The sequence below is a fragment of the Mastomys coucha genome, unplaced genomic scaffold (assembly GCF_008632895.1).
Source record: "Mastomys coucha isolate ucsf_1 unplaced genomic scaffold, UCSF_Mcou_1 pScaffold5, whole genome shotgun sequence".
NCBI lineage: Eukaryota > Metazoa > Chordata > Mammalia > Rodentia > Muridae > Mastomys > Mastomys coucha.
Window position 1 is genome coordinate 106,491,291 of NW_022196911.1, and position 12,933 is coordinate 106,504,223.

Here is a 12,933-nt window from a genome sequence, read left to right on the forward strand (position 1 = left end):
CTGCCCGCCTCCCCGCTGCCCGCCTCCCCGCTGTCCTCATCCATCGTCTTCCCAGGAGTCTGACCCTACATTCGTGCCTCTTTTTTTATTTTTTCTGATTGTTTTGATATAAATTCATGCTATCACTCTTTCAAAATGATTAGGACACACAAAAAGTAATTAAACTTAATAAAAAGCTATATTTCAAAATTGACTTAAATAATTATATTATTTCAAAATTAGAATAGTTTTACATATATTATTTATTGTAAAGTATAAATAATTAGTTCAGACTGAGAATGAACATTTAGTCTCACTTGTAAGACTATTTTAATACAATCCTAAGAAAAATTTTCCTATGTAATCAATAACTGAAAGATCAAAGAAAAATCCAGTTACTTACAGAGCAAGATTTTGTCAAAATACAGGGCCAAAACCAAGTAGAGAAGACTATCAAAAGCCAATATGGAAAATATTGCTATGATTACATATGATTCTCCTGAGGGGTCAGGAAATACTACGCCATTCAGGTTGTAATCCAGGAAGATAATCTAAGGTTCAAACAATAATAATAATAAATTCCTAAACTCATAAATAAGTTGCCACAGAGCCAATAATTCAATTTGCAAGTCAACTTGTTAATGAAATATTTTAATAAAGGTATACCAAATAATATACAATGTATGTGAATAAAGCTAACAGGAATGCAGGTGTGAGTCAACATTTGAAAATAAATCAATATGTTTCTGAATACAACACAATAAAGCAGGGAGAGGGGATGTAATTACTTTAGTAGATACAGAGAAAGTGCTTGAGAAAGTCAGGTATCCATTCACAATACAGGAGATTGCTTCACAAACTGAAGCTAAGATGTCCTACTGGAAAACATGTTTGATAGCAAAATGCTGAAAGTTTCCTTTCGTGCCTTTCTAGTCATCACTATAGCAAAGGTCCAGAACTATACAGTATGTCAGGAGGCTCATAGGTATCTGCAACTCCAGTTCCAGGGCATCCGATGCCCTCTTCTGGTCCTGAATGTATGTACATGCACGTAGTACACATACATACATTCAGCACACATATAAGTATATAAAATAAAAATTAAAAAAAAAACTTTAAATTAAATTAAATTAAAAAAAATCTCTTTTCATCAAACGAATCAATAAGAAAAGAGAAAAGCTAGCCATGATTGAAAAATGCCTGGTGCACAGCAAATGTAATAATTGTTATAAAGTAATAATGTAGAAGACTCAATAGAAATACAAAGAAAAGATCTGAATCGACAATTTGCAATGCAAAAACACAAAAGATGCTACATGCAAAGGCATCCAGGTTTATCTAACATGCAGAAAACACAAACTGATGGACGTAATAATATACCACATCTTCATCAGAATGGCTAATACTTGAAAATTTAACAGTAACAAATGTTAGTGAAGACTGAGAAAAATTATAATGTTCTAGCATCATTTTTATAAAAGTCAGATGATGTAATCATTTTAGAAAAGTATTTAATGACAACCATGAGTTTTATGATTGATGTACTGTAGTCTGTTATCCAACGCCTCTAAATACACCAAACTGAACTGGTGTACAGAAACACATGAAAGAATATTTGTAATAGCTTTACCAAGACATACACACATACACACACACACAACATCAAAGCCTAGAATTTTACTCTCATTTATCAAAAAGAAAATAATGTAGGCATACAATAAGATGCTGTATAACAGCCGGGCGGTGGTGGCGCACGCCTTTAATCCTAGCACTTGGGAGGCAGAGGCAGGCGGATTTCCGAGTTCGAGGCCAGCCTGGTCTACAGAGTGAGTACCAGGACAGCCGGGGCTACAGAGAGAAACCCTGTCTCGAAAAACCAAAAAAAAAAAAAAAAAGATGCTGTATAACACTATATTGCAGCTATATACAAGGCCATGTATGAGACTATTAACAGAATACTGGACAGAAAAGGTTAAATATTTTAAAATACTATATAGTATCACTTAAATAAATTTAAAACTGGATGAAATAAATATTTGTATTTGAAAACCTAAAGCTTGGCTGATTATAAACAGTAGGGAAATAATTTTCATGAAGTGGTTACCTACCAAAGAGCGGCATACTTAGACGTGCTTCAGAATGAACACAGTATGCTACTTCTCAAGAAGATCCCAAGTACACTGATGGACTTTATAAAGCTTGTTGTACTAGGTACTTAGGTCTTCAAAGATTTTCATAACCGACTCATAGTTTACTCAACAAAATGATTGAAATGGATTTACACAGAATGTTTAGTAAACTATCGATCTTTTACTTTAACTTTTACTTAATGGCAGATTTTTTATAACGTAGCAAATTTGTCTGTGTGGTGAGAAATTTGCTGCAGCAAACACTCTTGGTTAAGACCAGAATGGACTATAAGGAGTCGTCATGGATTAATTCCTTCTGAAGCATCAATAATGCCCTATGTGTTTACCTTAGACATTCCAGATGTGAAGGCAAAGGGGCTGCAGATGCTCAGAACCCACTCCAGAGAGGAGGGCAGTTCTTTGTTCAGTACAGTGAACCCCACGCACCCCCAAAAGAGGGTAAAGAGAAATACAGTTAGGTTGGTGAGGACCGCTTTCTGTAACAGCACAACCATCAGGAAAGTTACAGCAATCTGAAAAAGAGAAGACATTGTTGTTACTGACAATAGCTTTTGAGAGCCATCCGTCAGCAAAACCAAGCTCACTATTCATACAAGGTATATCAGTGGGAAAGCAACAGGACTGTAAAGCTCTCCGTTCTACTCTCTGATCTTTTTTTTTTTTTTTTCCTCTTGTATTCCCTACTTATCTTCTGGGTTTTGTTGTTGTTTTGTTTTGTTTTGTTTTGTTTTTATGGAAGAGATGGGGAAAGCTGAAAGGTGATCCAAGAATAAGGTAGAAAAAACGATCCTGGGGAGGCCGAGTGAAGCTGGGTTAGTATACTAAGGGACACTAACTATCCATCTGCAGGATTTCTGCAGAAAACATCCGAGAAGGCAAGAAGAGTACCGAAGCCACTGTTCAGAGAAGGAGGGAGAGAGGGATCAGTGAGGGGAAAATCGAAAGGGTCTGGGAAGGGTGATATGTGGAGATTGTCAAGAATAGATCAGAGGATATCTGCCTCTATGGAAATGACACAGTGAATCCCGCTAACACCTTTCACACTAGCCTTAAATAATATAAAATATCTTGGGGTAACTCTAAGCATGTGAAAGATTATGAGTTTGTAGTCCTATTTTATATTTATAAAGATAGATTCTTCTAAAGATTTATTTACTTATTTATTGTATGTATGTGAATACACTGTAGCTGTCTTCAGACACACCAGAAGAGGGCATCAGATCCCATTACAGATGGTTGTGAGCCACCATATGTTTGCTGGGAATTGAACTCATGACCTCTGGAAGAGAGGTCAGTGCTCTTAACTGCTGAGCCAATTCACCAGCCCAATAAAGATAGTTGCTTTTGGTTTTTTTTTTTTTTAAACTCCCAAAGCAAAAGTATTTTCCTTTCTAATGTGAAAATTCATCTTTGGAACAAAGAGTTATGTGTCCAAGGGTTGTAGCAGATAAGAGGTCAGAGAGAGCTAGCCTGGCCTGGACTCTGCCCCTCCACAGCTGACAGACTGCAACAGAAGTGTATTTAAATCTCCAGTAGACAGCGCTGGACAGGGAAAGAGATGGGTGGCTCTGGGTTAGAAAGATGCAGGCTCCTGTGTTTTAACCAGTGGTTCCTGGGGAGGGGTGCCTGAAGAATGCAAAGTCACTTCCCTTTTTTGAAACAAAACAGATTAGGAAAAAAACTACAATTTTTTGTTCAGTAAAAATAAGAAAATTCTAATGTCCCTAGTCACAAGGGACCAGTTCCACTTTGAAAAGTAGGAACTTAAAAATTTGAAAACATTTGGGGAAAGGGAAAATTGGCTTTCTGTTTAATTGAAAAGTGTTCCAGTGGGAGGGTCTGTTGTTGTGATGTGTTACAGTGTATATACATGTCTATGGACTTGAGTCTTTAAGGAGTTTATATATGGTTAGAAAAGATAGTTGTTAAAATCCTGATTATGTCTTTTTGTTAATTTATCTCAATAAAAGTCCACTGGAACTCAAAAAAAAAAGTTTGAAGAAAGATATTGTAGAAGATATCAGGAATATGCCCATGACTCAGTAGAGTTAACATACTAAACATGGTCATTCCACCAAAAGCCATCTATAGACTCAATACAATCCTAATCAAAATTCCAACACAATCTTCAACAGACATTGAAAGGGCAATTCTCAATTTTTTATAAGAAAAAAAATCAAACAAAAAATAAATAATCCTGAACAATAAGAACTGCTGGGGTCTCATCATTCCTGATTTCAAGTTGTACTAATGAGCTATCATATGGTATTGGCATAAAAACAAGCATGTTGATGAATGGAATTGAGTTAAAGATGTAGACATTAATACATATACAAATAGTAGACACTACTACACATACAAATAAACACCTGATTTTTTGTAAAGAAGCCAGAAATACACACTGGAAAGAACACATCAGTTTCAACAAATGTTGCTGGTCTCACAAGATGTCTGCATGTGGAAGAATGCAGACAGATCCATGCTGATCACTCTGCATAAAACTCAAGTCTAAATGGATCAAAGACTCAACATAAAACCAGACACACCTAACCTAATAAAAAGGAGAGTGAGAGATAGCCTTGGTTGCATTAACACGGTAGAAAACTTTCCAAACAAAACACCAATAGAGCAAGCACCAAGATCAACAATTAATAAATAGGACCTCATGAAATTTGAAAGCTTGTGTAAGTCAAAAGACACTGTCTTTCAGACAAAGCCTACAGAATGGGAAAAGAGAAGAGGACTAATATCCGAAATATATAAAGAACTCAAGAAACTACCAATTAAACAAGCGAACAAGCAAAAAAATAACACAACTTTAAAATGAGAAAGACGTCTGAAGAGAGAATTCAAAGGCACATCAAAACCACTTTTAGATTCCATCTTACACCTGTCAGAATAGCTAAGATCATTAACACAAGTGAAAGCTCATTCTGGCAAAGATGCACAGCAAAAGGAATGCCCCTCCATGGCTGGTGGGAGTGCAAACTTGTACAACCACCATGGAAATCAATATGGCATGGCAGTTCCTGAAGTAGCTAGGAATCGGTCTAGCTCAAGGTCCAGCTATACCACTCTTGAGCATATACCCGAAGTAAGCTCCACCCTTCCACTTCCACAAGGACACTTGCTCAACCATGTTGGCTGTAGCATTAATCTTTCTTTTTGATTGCTTGTTTGCTCCTTGGTTGGTTGGTTGGATTCTGTTTGGTTTTTCAAGACAGGATTTCTTTGTACAGTCTTGGCTATCCTGGAACTGAAACTGGGAATAAACTAGATGTCTCTTAACAGAGGATTGGTAAAGAAAATTAGGTACATTTACACAATGGGATATTACTCAGTTGTTTTTTTTTTTAATGACATCATGAAATTTCCAGGGAAGTGGATGGCACTAGAAAAAAAAAAAATCATCCTGAGGAGGTAACCCAGACCCAGAAAGATAAATAGAGCATATATTCACTTATAAATGGATATCAGCACTTAAGTAAATGATAACCAAGCCACACACACCCCATAGATCTAGAGAAGTTAGGTAATGGGAAGACCTGTAGGGGCAGGCATGGATATCCCTGGGAGGGAGGAAATAGAATAGATCAGTGTCTTATCCAGTCATCATCAAAGAGTCTTTCCTCCAGCAGCAGATGGGAACAGATGCAAAGACCAACAGCCAGACATTATTTGGAGAGTCCAAAAGGGAGGTCCCTAGAAAATACCACCACCACCACCCACCCCCAGAGCTCAGGGAATCCCACAGAAAAGGAGGCAGAAAGATTGTAAGCACCTGAGGAGGATGTCAGGAGGATAAGGTCCTCTGAATCAACTAAGCAATCAATGTAGGAGCTGGCAGACTAAAGCAACAAGCACAAAGTCCTACATGGCTTGCTGCTTACTATTTTATGGGACTTCTGGCTGTGAGAATGAGTGTGTCTCTGACTCTTGGGCCTGCACTTGGGACTCTTTCCCTCCTACTGGGTTGCTATGTTCAACCTCGGTATGATCGTTTTTGCTTCATCTTATTATATTTTAATTTGTCTTGTTCGGTTCCTAACTCTGAGAAGCCTGTTCTTTTCTAATGAGAGACAGAAAGAAAGTGGATCTGGAGAGGGAGGTGAGGAGAAACTGGAAAAAGTAGCGGAATGGAAACTATAATCAGGATATATTTATGAGAAAAGGGTCTATTGTCAATAAATGAAAGATCAGGAAAAAAGAATAACTTAAGAAACAGTGTGAGCCTTCTAAGTCCATTGCTTATGTCTAATTCATGTTAGAGATACACATGGCAATTAGAATAGCACCTCTGTGAAGTTTTATGCTTCACAGTGGCCTTTTCCAATGATGAGAGAGCTACTCTAATGACTATAATCAAACCTGTCTACAGACTGCCTGTATACTGTTGTGCTGGCTGGGTTTGTGTGTCAACTTGACACAAGCTGGAGTTATCACAGAGAAAGGAGCCTCCCTTGAGGAAATGCCTCCATGAGATCCAGCTGGAAGGCATTTTCTTAATTAGTGATCAAGGGACAGAGGTTGTGGTTGGTGCCATCCCTGGGCTTGCTAGTCCTGGGTTCTACAAGAAGACAAGCTGAGCAAGCCAGGGGAAGCAAGTCAGTAAGGAACATCCCTCCATGGCCTCTGCATCAGCTCCTGCTTCCTGACCTGCCTGAGGTCCAGTCCTGACTTCCTTTGGTGATGAACAGCGATATGGAAGTATAAGATAAATAAACCCTTTCCTCCCCAACTTGCTTCTTGGTCATGATGTTTTGTGCAGGAATAGAAACCCTGACTAAGACAGTTGTTCTCCATTCCTTCTACTCTCTCTCTCTTTTCTTTCTTTAGTTCCAAGTATTAATGCACTATTTTCACTTAGATCTACTGAAAATGCTGGCATAAAATTTAAAGCTTGTCTCCATGAGCCCAGTGTTCCCAGTCACCATGATAACATAAATAGCAAACTTGACCTGTGATAGTAGTAGCTTAGCAAGCTAGTTTTACTCATTGAATATAATTAAAAGATTCAGGATTAAAATGCTGAAATATCTCAGTTAAAAGATTTTTATAAAAAATTTTGATGTACCATTTCATTATGTGATACACAAGACTGTGTGAAAAATGGAGAGGCCCAATTTACATTCATTTCTTATAGCCCTTGGTATTTTTTCAAACACAACACACACATACACACATGCATATATACACACATCAGACATGACAAAGTGTCATCCTAACATTCTGGAGAATTAATGCTTGCTACACACAGCTAAGATCTAATGTATAAACAGTGGTAGTAAATGCATACACTTACCAAGGATAATCCATATAAGAAAAACAGCATAAATATGACCAGGAAACCAGTCATCATTATAATCTGGGCAGATGTTATGATAATTGCAATGAATATGGAAATAATAAAGATGAAGCTAACATAGGTTAAGCCCCAGGACAGCCTAAACAAAGACAAAAGACATTTAAGTTAGTTAGCCTTTTAAATAAAATATCTTCAAATCTACCAAGTCATCTACAGTACAGTACTATTACTCTTGTATGCGCCTCCCTGGTTTAATAACTATGATATTGATAACATGGCAGAAGTACACTGTGTGTGCTCTTCTTTATCACAATTCTCCGTCTCTTTTCCCTAAGGCAATCACTTTGATAAACGTTCTGCTTATGAATCCCATGCACTCTGATTGCCATTACCACATAGTAATGGCAGATGCCAAATATTAGTGTGGCACCAGCCAATGGAAAGAGTGGCATAACCGATTAAGAGACTATGAACCAAAGTATGGCCTTGCTGGTGCCTGAAGGCCAGGCATCCTTATGTATTTATTGCACAAATACTGTAAGCATGGTATAAACCGTATGCTGTATGCTGTGGGTATTATAGCTAACTTGCTTTTATCAATCAACATTCTCTATTATAAGTGGAGCTTATGATATTTTCTTATATTAATATATCCTAGCATTCTTCTGAAATTAGATTGTTTCCTATTTTTCTTTCTGTTATAATGATGCAAAAGAATCTTATTACATTTGTTTTTAATGTAAGATGTAGGAGGATATCTCTAAAGTGAAATTACTGAATTAAAGTTTATGTCATGAGTCTTGTTAAATATTACCAAATGACCCTAATTGTAAAGCTGGAAGGAGACTTAAGAGCTGACGGTCAGCCAGATGTCAATCAAAGGCCTCCACAAGCATGGAAGAGCTTGAGGGCCTCTGCAGGGAACACCTACCACACTTCCTCCCAGAAAATGGAAAACCCACAACTCCACTAGTGCTGGCACACGTTTCCTAAGCCTGCTATTTCCTTACCTGAATAGATATAAGTTATGGCGCACCTTGACCTCTTTACACCTTTGTATTATTTTGCTTTAGATGTATTGGTGTTCACACTTCTTACAAGATATTAAAGAACAACATGCATTAGATAAGACAAGACTGTAAAGGTAGACAAATCCATGCTTCTCATTTACAAACAATAGAACTGTAGTCCCTCTCACTAGTTAATGTGTTAATGTCACAAAATAAATCATTAAAAAGGTGCAAATGTGAGTGCCGGCATTCATTCTGTCCAGAGTTCGTTCCTCTGTTTAAAGCCGTATAACTAACAAGAATGCATCTTCTGCAGAATGCAGCATAACAAAAGATGCATGCTTTGCAACCCTGTAGCCCGGTAAAATATGTTCAGATGGATTTACTACTTATTTAATTTTTTAATCTTATATCATTATAATGAATTGGGCTGTGTTAGAAACATCAGCATTTTTGAAAGGTGTCACATATTCTGTAAATTTACTTCCTAAGGACAGAAGAGACTGCTTTAAGGTAGCATTGAAAAAACACAGCGTAAGAGAATTATGAAATAAAGACATTAAAATAACTACTTGAAAAGAGAACTAGCTATAGGGGTGGATTCAGAGAGACGATATTAATAAACTTATACAAAATCTTCTCGCTTGGAAAAACTCCATGTGCCACATTGTGGCATTAATAGAAGTCATATTCATTTCCGAAAGGTGTCTAATACTTGGGAAAGATGTTTCCAAAGCATTTTCTATCTTAGTTCTAAGGATGTACATATCAATGCATTTTTCCAGGTCTTGATTTACATGCATGCTAATCATCCTGAAAATGAGATCAGCACCAGAATTCCTGTGTCTCCTTGGTCTCCACGCCAGCCTGCTGGTGCCTCCCTAATTTAAGGAGACTCTGGGCATCTGCCCCCAGGACTTGCCTTGAACTAAAAAGAGACCCTTCTACAGAAGTCACACCCTCTCTCCCCTCCTTGCAGAGTTGAATGGTAAGACATACATCCACTCCTTTATCATTCCCAACACTCCAATACAAAAAAGACACTTTTTAAAGACATGGTTTTCTCCTTTTCTATTTCCCAATCCACATACATTAAAATTAAAATTATTTGTTGGTAAATATATTCTACCCAGAAATAAAGGTTTCTGGACCATAATTTTACTTCAGGGAACACATGAGTTGCTAAATTGGTCAATAAATAATTATTCATCCTGTCCATGAAGTTTTACACGTAGTTTTGGGGCTCGGGGGTAGGGGTTGTGTTTGTTCACATGTGTTTTAGCGGTGCTTGTTTGAGTTTTCATTAGCTTTGGTTTATGAAGAAGGGTCTCAGTGTCTCATACATCTCAGGCAGCTCAAAAACTTCCCATCTTCTAACTTCCACCTACCCAGTGCTAAGATTGTGTGTCTGTACTGTCCGCCCAACCAAGCGTTTTCTTGATTTGAGTAATATAACAAGAATTATCCCTTAAGGATCAATATCAAAACATACCATGTTTCTTTTGAGCTAAAAATAAACACGTGGTTTTCCTTTATACCTGGCAATATACATCTTGTCCCTGATACCAAATTCTGTGATTTGCTTCTGAGGAGTTTAGATCTTATACATTATTTGCATTTCTATCAACTAAACTCTCACTATTTCCATAGCTCTTCATTCCCATAAAAAGTACTCACCTTTATTATGTCATGGATACATAAACAGATGTGCCCAGGTATACATACAAACATACGCATGTATTTCAAAATTACTTTGAAGTATTTTGGGGGTGAGGTAAGGTACAAATATTAATGTATAATTCAAGTCCTGCTAAGTCCTCCCTACCCACCAGCTTATATGTTATGTCTGACCATATTGCATCACTTAATATACAGCATTTAATGATTCAAAACATCCCTGGTTGGCCATGCCCATGAACACCACATCCACTTTATAAGGCTGTTTTCTTCACATGAGGAAGTATGGAGAAGGCAGTTCATAACTAAGAGAAGATCAGGCAGAAGTGCCATCAGTCTCCAGCACTGAAATCCGGCCCTGGCATTCACCATTTCCCTTACACTGGGCAGCTAGCTCCTTTATTTACATCTGCCTTTCCTTTCCTCATCCACAACCTTGACGGCCGCATCTCAATCGTAGAGGTCGCAAAGGAAAAAGCCAGCATTAAAATCATGCTCAGTGAGCTTCATCTATCCTCCATGGAAGATTTAACGAAGACTAAATCCAATAGTGAGCACGAACAAGTTAGCCCGCGTGTCAAATTCAACCCGTGGCACTGTAAAACAGTAACACTTCCACTGTTTCGCGATCTCAATCTCAGACTCACCAGAATGCAGAGTCTTGTAGACCCATGACTTTCATGAGCTCCTTATACCGTTTTCTCTCTTTAGTAACATTGCGTGATGCAAAATATATAAATGAGGAGAAGAAAAGCAAGCAGAACAAGATAAAAACTTCGTATTGAAAAAGATCCTTAGAAATAAAAGGTAATGTCTTCATATTGATCCCATCGGTGGACATTAACTCCTCCATCACGGAGTGGTTTGTTGTGACCTCGAGAAAGACAGAAGCAAACAGAAATTCAAGGATATAGTTTAACAGAGCTGGAATAAGCCTTGGAGGTTGCACTTATATCAGTTTCCTAGTTGGAATGCTGCAATAGGCCAGTAACACGAAATGTTCACCGTTAGAGGGAACTGAGTGTGTGGGTTTGCAGGGTTCTGTGAAGCACTGCAGAACTAGGCAAGGGGGAAGAGGAATGGGATGAGAAACTGTGGGAGGGGTGACCAAGAGTGGGGGTCAATGACTGGAATGTAAAAAAATAAAATAATAAAAAGAAAAGAATAAAATGTAAATCAGGGGGTTTTGTCTAAAAATTCTGTCATAAAATCTGAAGTCTACATAATTGCTAGTTTGAATGCACCCCTCTACAATGCAGGGGGAAACTTGATCCTCAGCATGATGTTAGAGGTAGGATGTTTAGGGAAGTGAGTCACAGAGCCTCACCCACCCTCATGGATAGATGAGTGACTCATCAAAGACTTGGCAAGTATGTCCTAATGTGCAATCTGCCCTTTTGCTCTTCTGTCAAGTGAGAACACAGTGTTCTTCTTCTCTTTACCCTTTTGTCCCTTCTGCCATGGAAAAACTTCTAGGCTGTGGCAGCCACAGGCATGAGCTTGTTGAGGCCCAACCATATACTTGCCAGACTTGAGAGCTATGAAAATTAACTATGTTCTTTACAAGTTGCCCAGCCTTGGTGTAGAGTTACTGTGGGACAAGTAAACTGGTACATCATCTTTCATTAAAATGTTGGTGCCTCTGAAATTAATTATGGTAACCACCAGACTTTCCAATAGATTACTTACTTCTATAATAGCAGCATTAATGGCAGTTTGTAAAGCCACAAACCCTCTTTCCCAGTATCTGGACAGTGAACAGAAAACGTCAGAATACGTGTCCCAGCAATGAGCTGTAAGCACAAGGAAAAGAATAACCATCACTAGGGGATAAAGACAGATTGGGAATGAGGAGCCAAAGCCCAAGAGAAAATGATGGGGAGGAGACTCCGCTAGTCAGAACTTTTTACCTACCCTATGCAGAAGATGTGCATGATGGTGCACCTGTAATCCTAGTACTCAGGAAGCAGAAAAATAAGGCTTCCAGACTAGCCTAAGGTATGATGTGACCCTATCTCAAGCAAAGCAAACAAACTAATGAAATAATTTTGAGAGGAGGCAGACATGTTAAGATGAAGGGTGTATAAGTATAGAAGCTGCAGCTACTCTGACACACACTGTGAAACAAGACCAGCTTCCTGAGACCCAAAAAACAAGGCTTTAAAGTTTCTATATCAGACCACACACACACACACACACACACACACACACACACACAGAGACACACACATACACACACACAGAGACACACACATACACACACACAGAGACACACACATACATACACACACACACAGACACACACACAGACACAGACAGACACACACACAAGAGACACACACACAGAGACACACACATATACACGCACACAGACACACACACACCACACACGCAGACACACACACACATACACACACACAGAGACACACACACCACACACGCAGACACACACACACATACACACACACAGAGACACACACAGACAGACATACACACACAGACACACACATACACACAGACATAGACAGACACACACACGCAGACACACACATACACACACACAGAGACACACACAGACAGACATACACACACAGACACACACATACACACAGACATAGACAGACACACACATACACACACACAGAGACACACACATACACACACACACAAACAGACACACACACACACAGAGATACACATACACACACAGATACACAGACACAGACAGACACACATACACACACACAGAGACACACACATACACACACACAGACACACACACACACACACAGACACACACACAGACACACAC

At 38.5% G+C, this 12,933-nt stretch overlaps 1 protein-coding gene across 1 annotated transcript in view; it reads right to left on the reverse strand.

Moving 5' to 3' along the window:
• LOC116078758 (ATP-binding cassette sub-family A member 6-like) overlaps positions 1-12,933 on the reverse strand; it is a 74,045-nt gene that overhangs the window by 54,532 nt on the left and 6,580 nt on the right. Inside the window, exons 5-9 of the mRNA XM_031354084.1 lie at positions 11,811-11,914; positions 10,769-10,995; positions 7,432-7,573; positions 2,456-2,641; positions 383-530 (exon numbers count right to left, since the gene is read on the reverse strand). Coding sequence (XP_031209944.1) covers positions 383-530; positions 2,456-2,641; positions 7,432-7,573; positions 10,769-10,995; positions 11,811-11,914 — 807 coding nt within the window. The remainder of the gene's footprint in view (positions 1-382; positions 531-2,455; positions 2,642-7,431; positions 7,574-10,768; positions 10,996-11,810; positions 11,915-12,933) is intronic.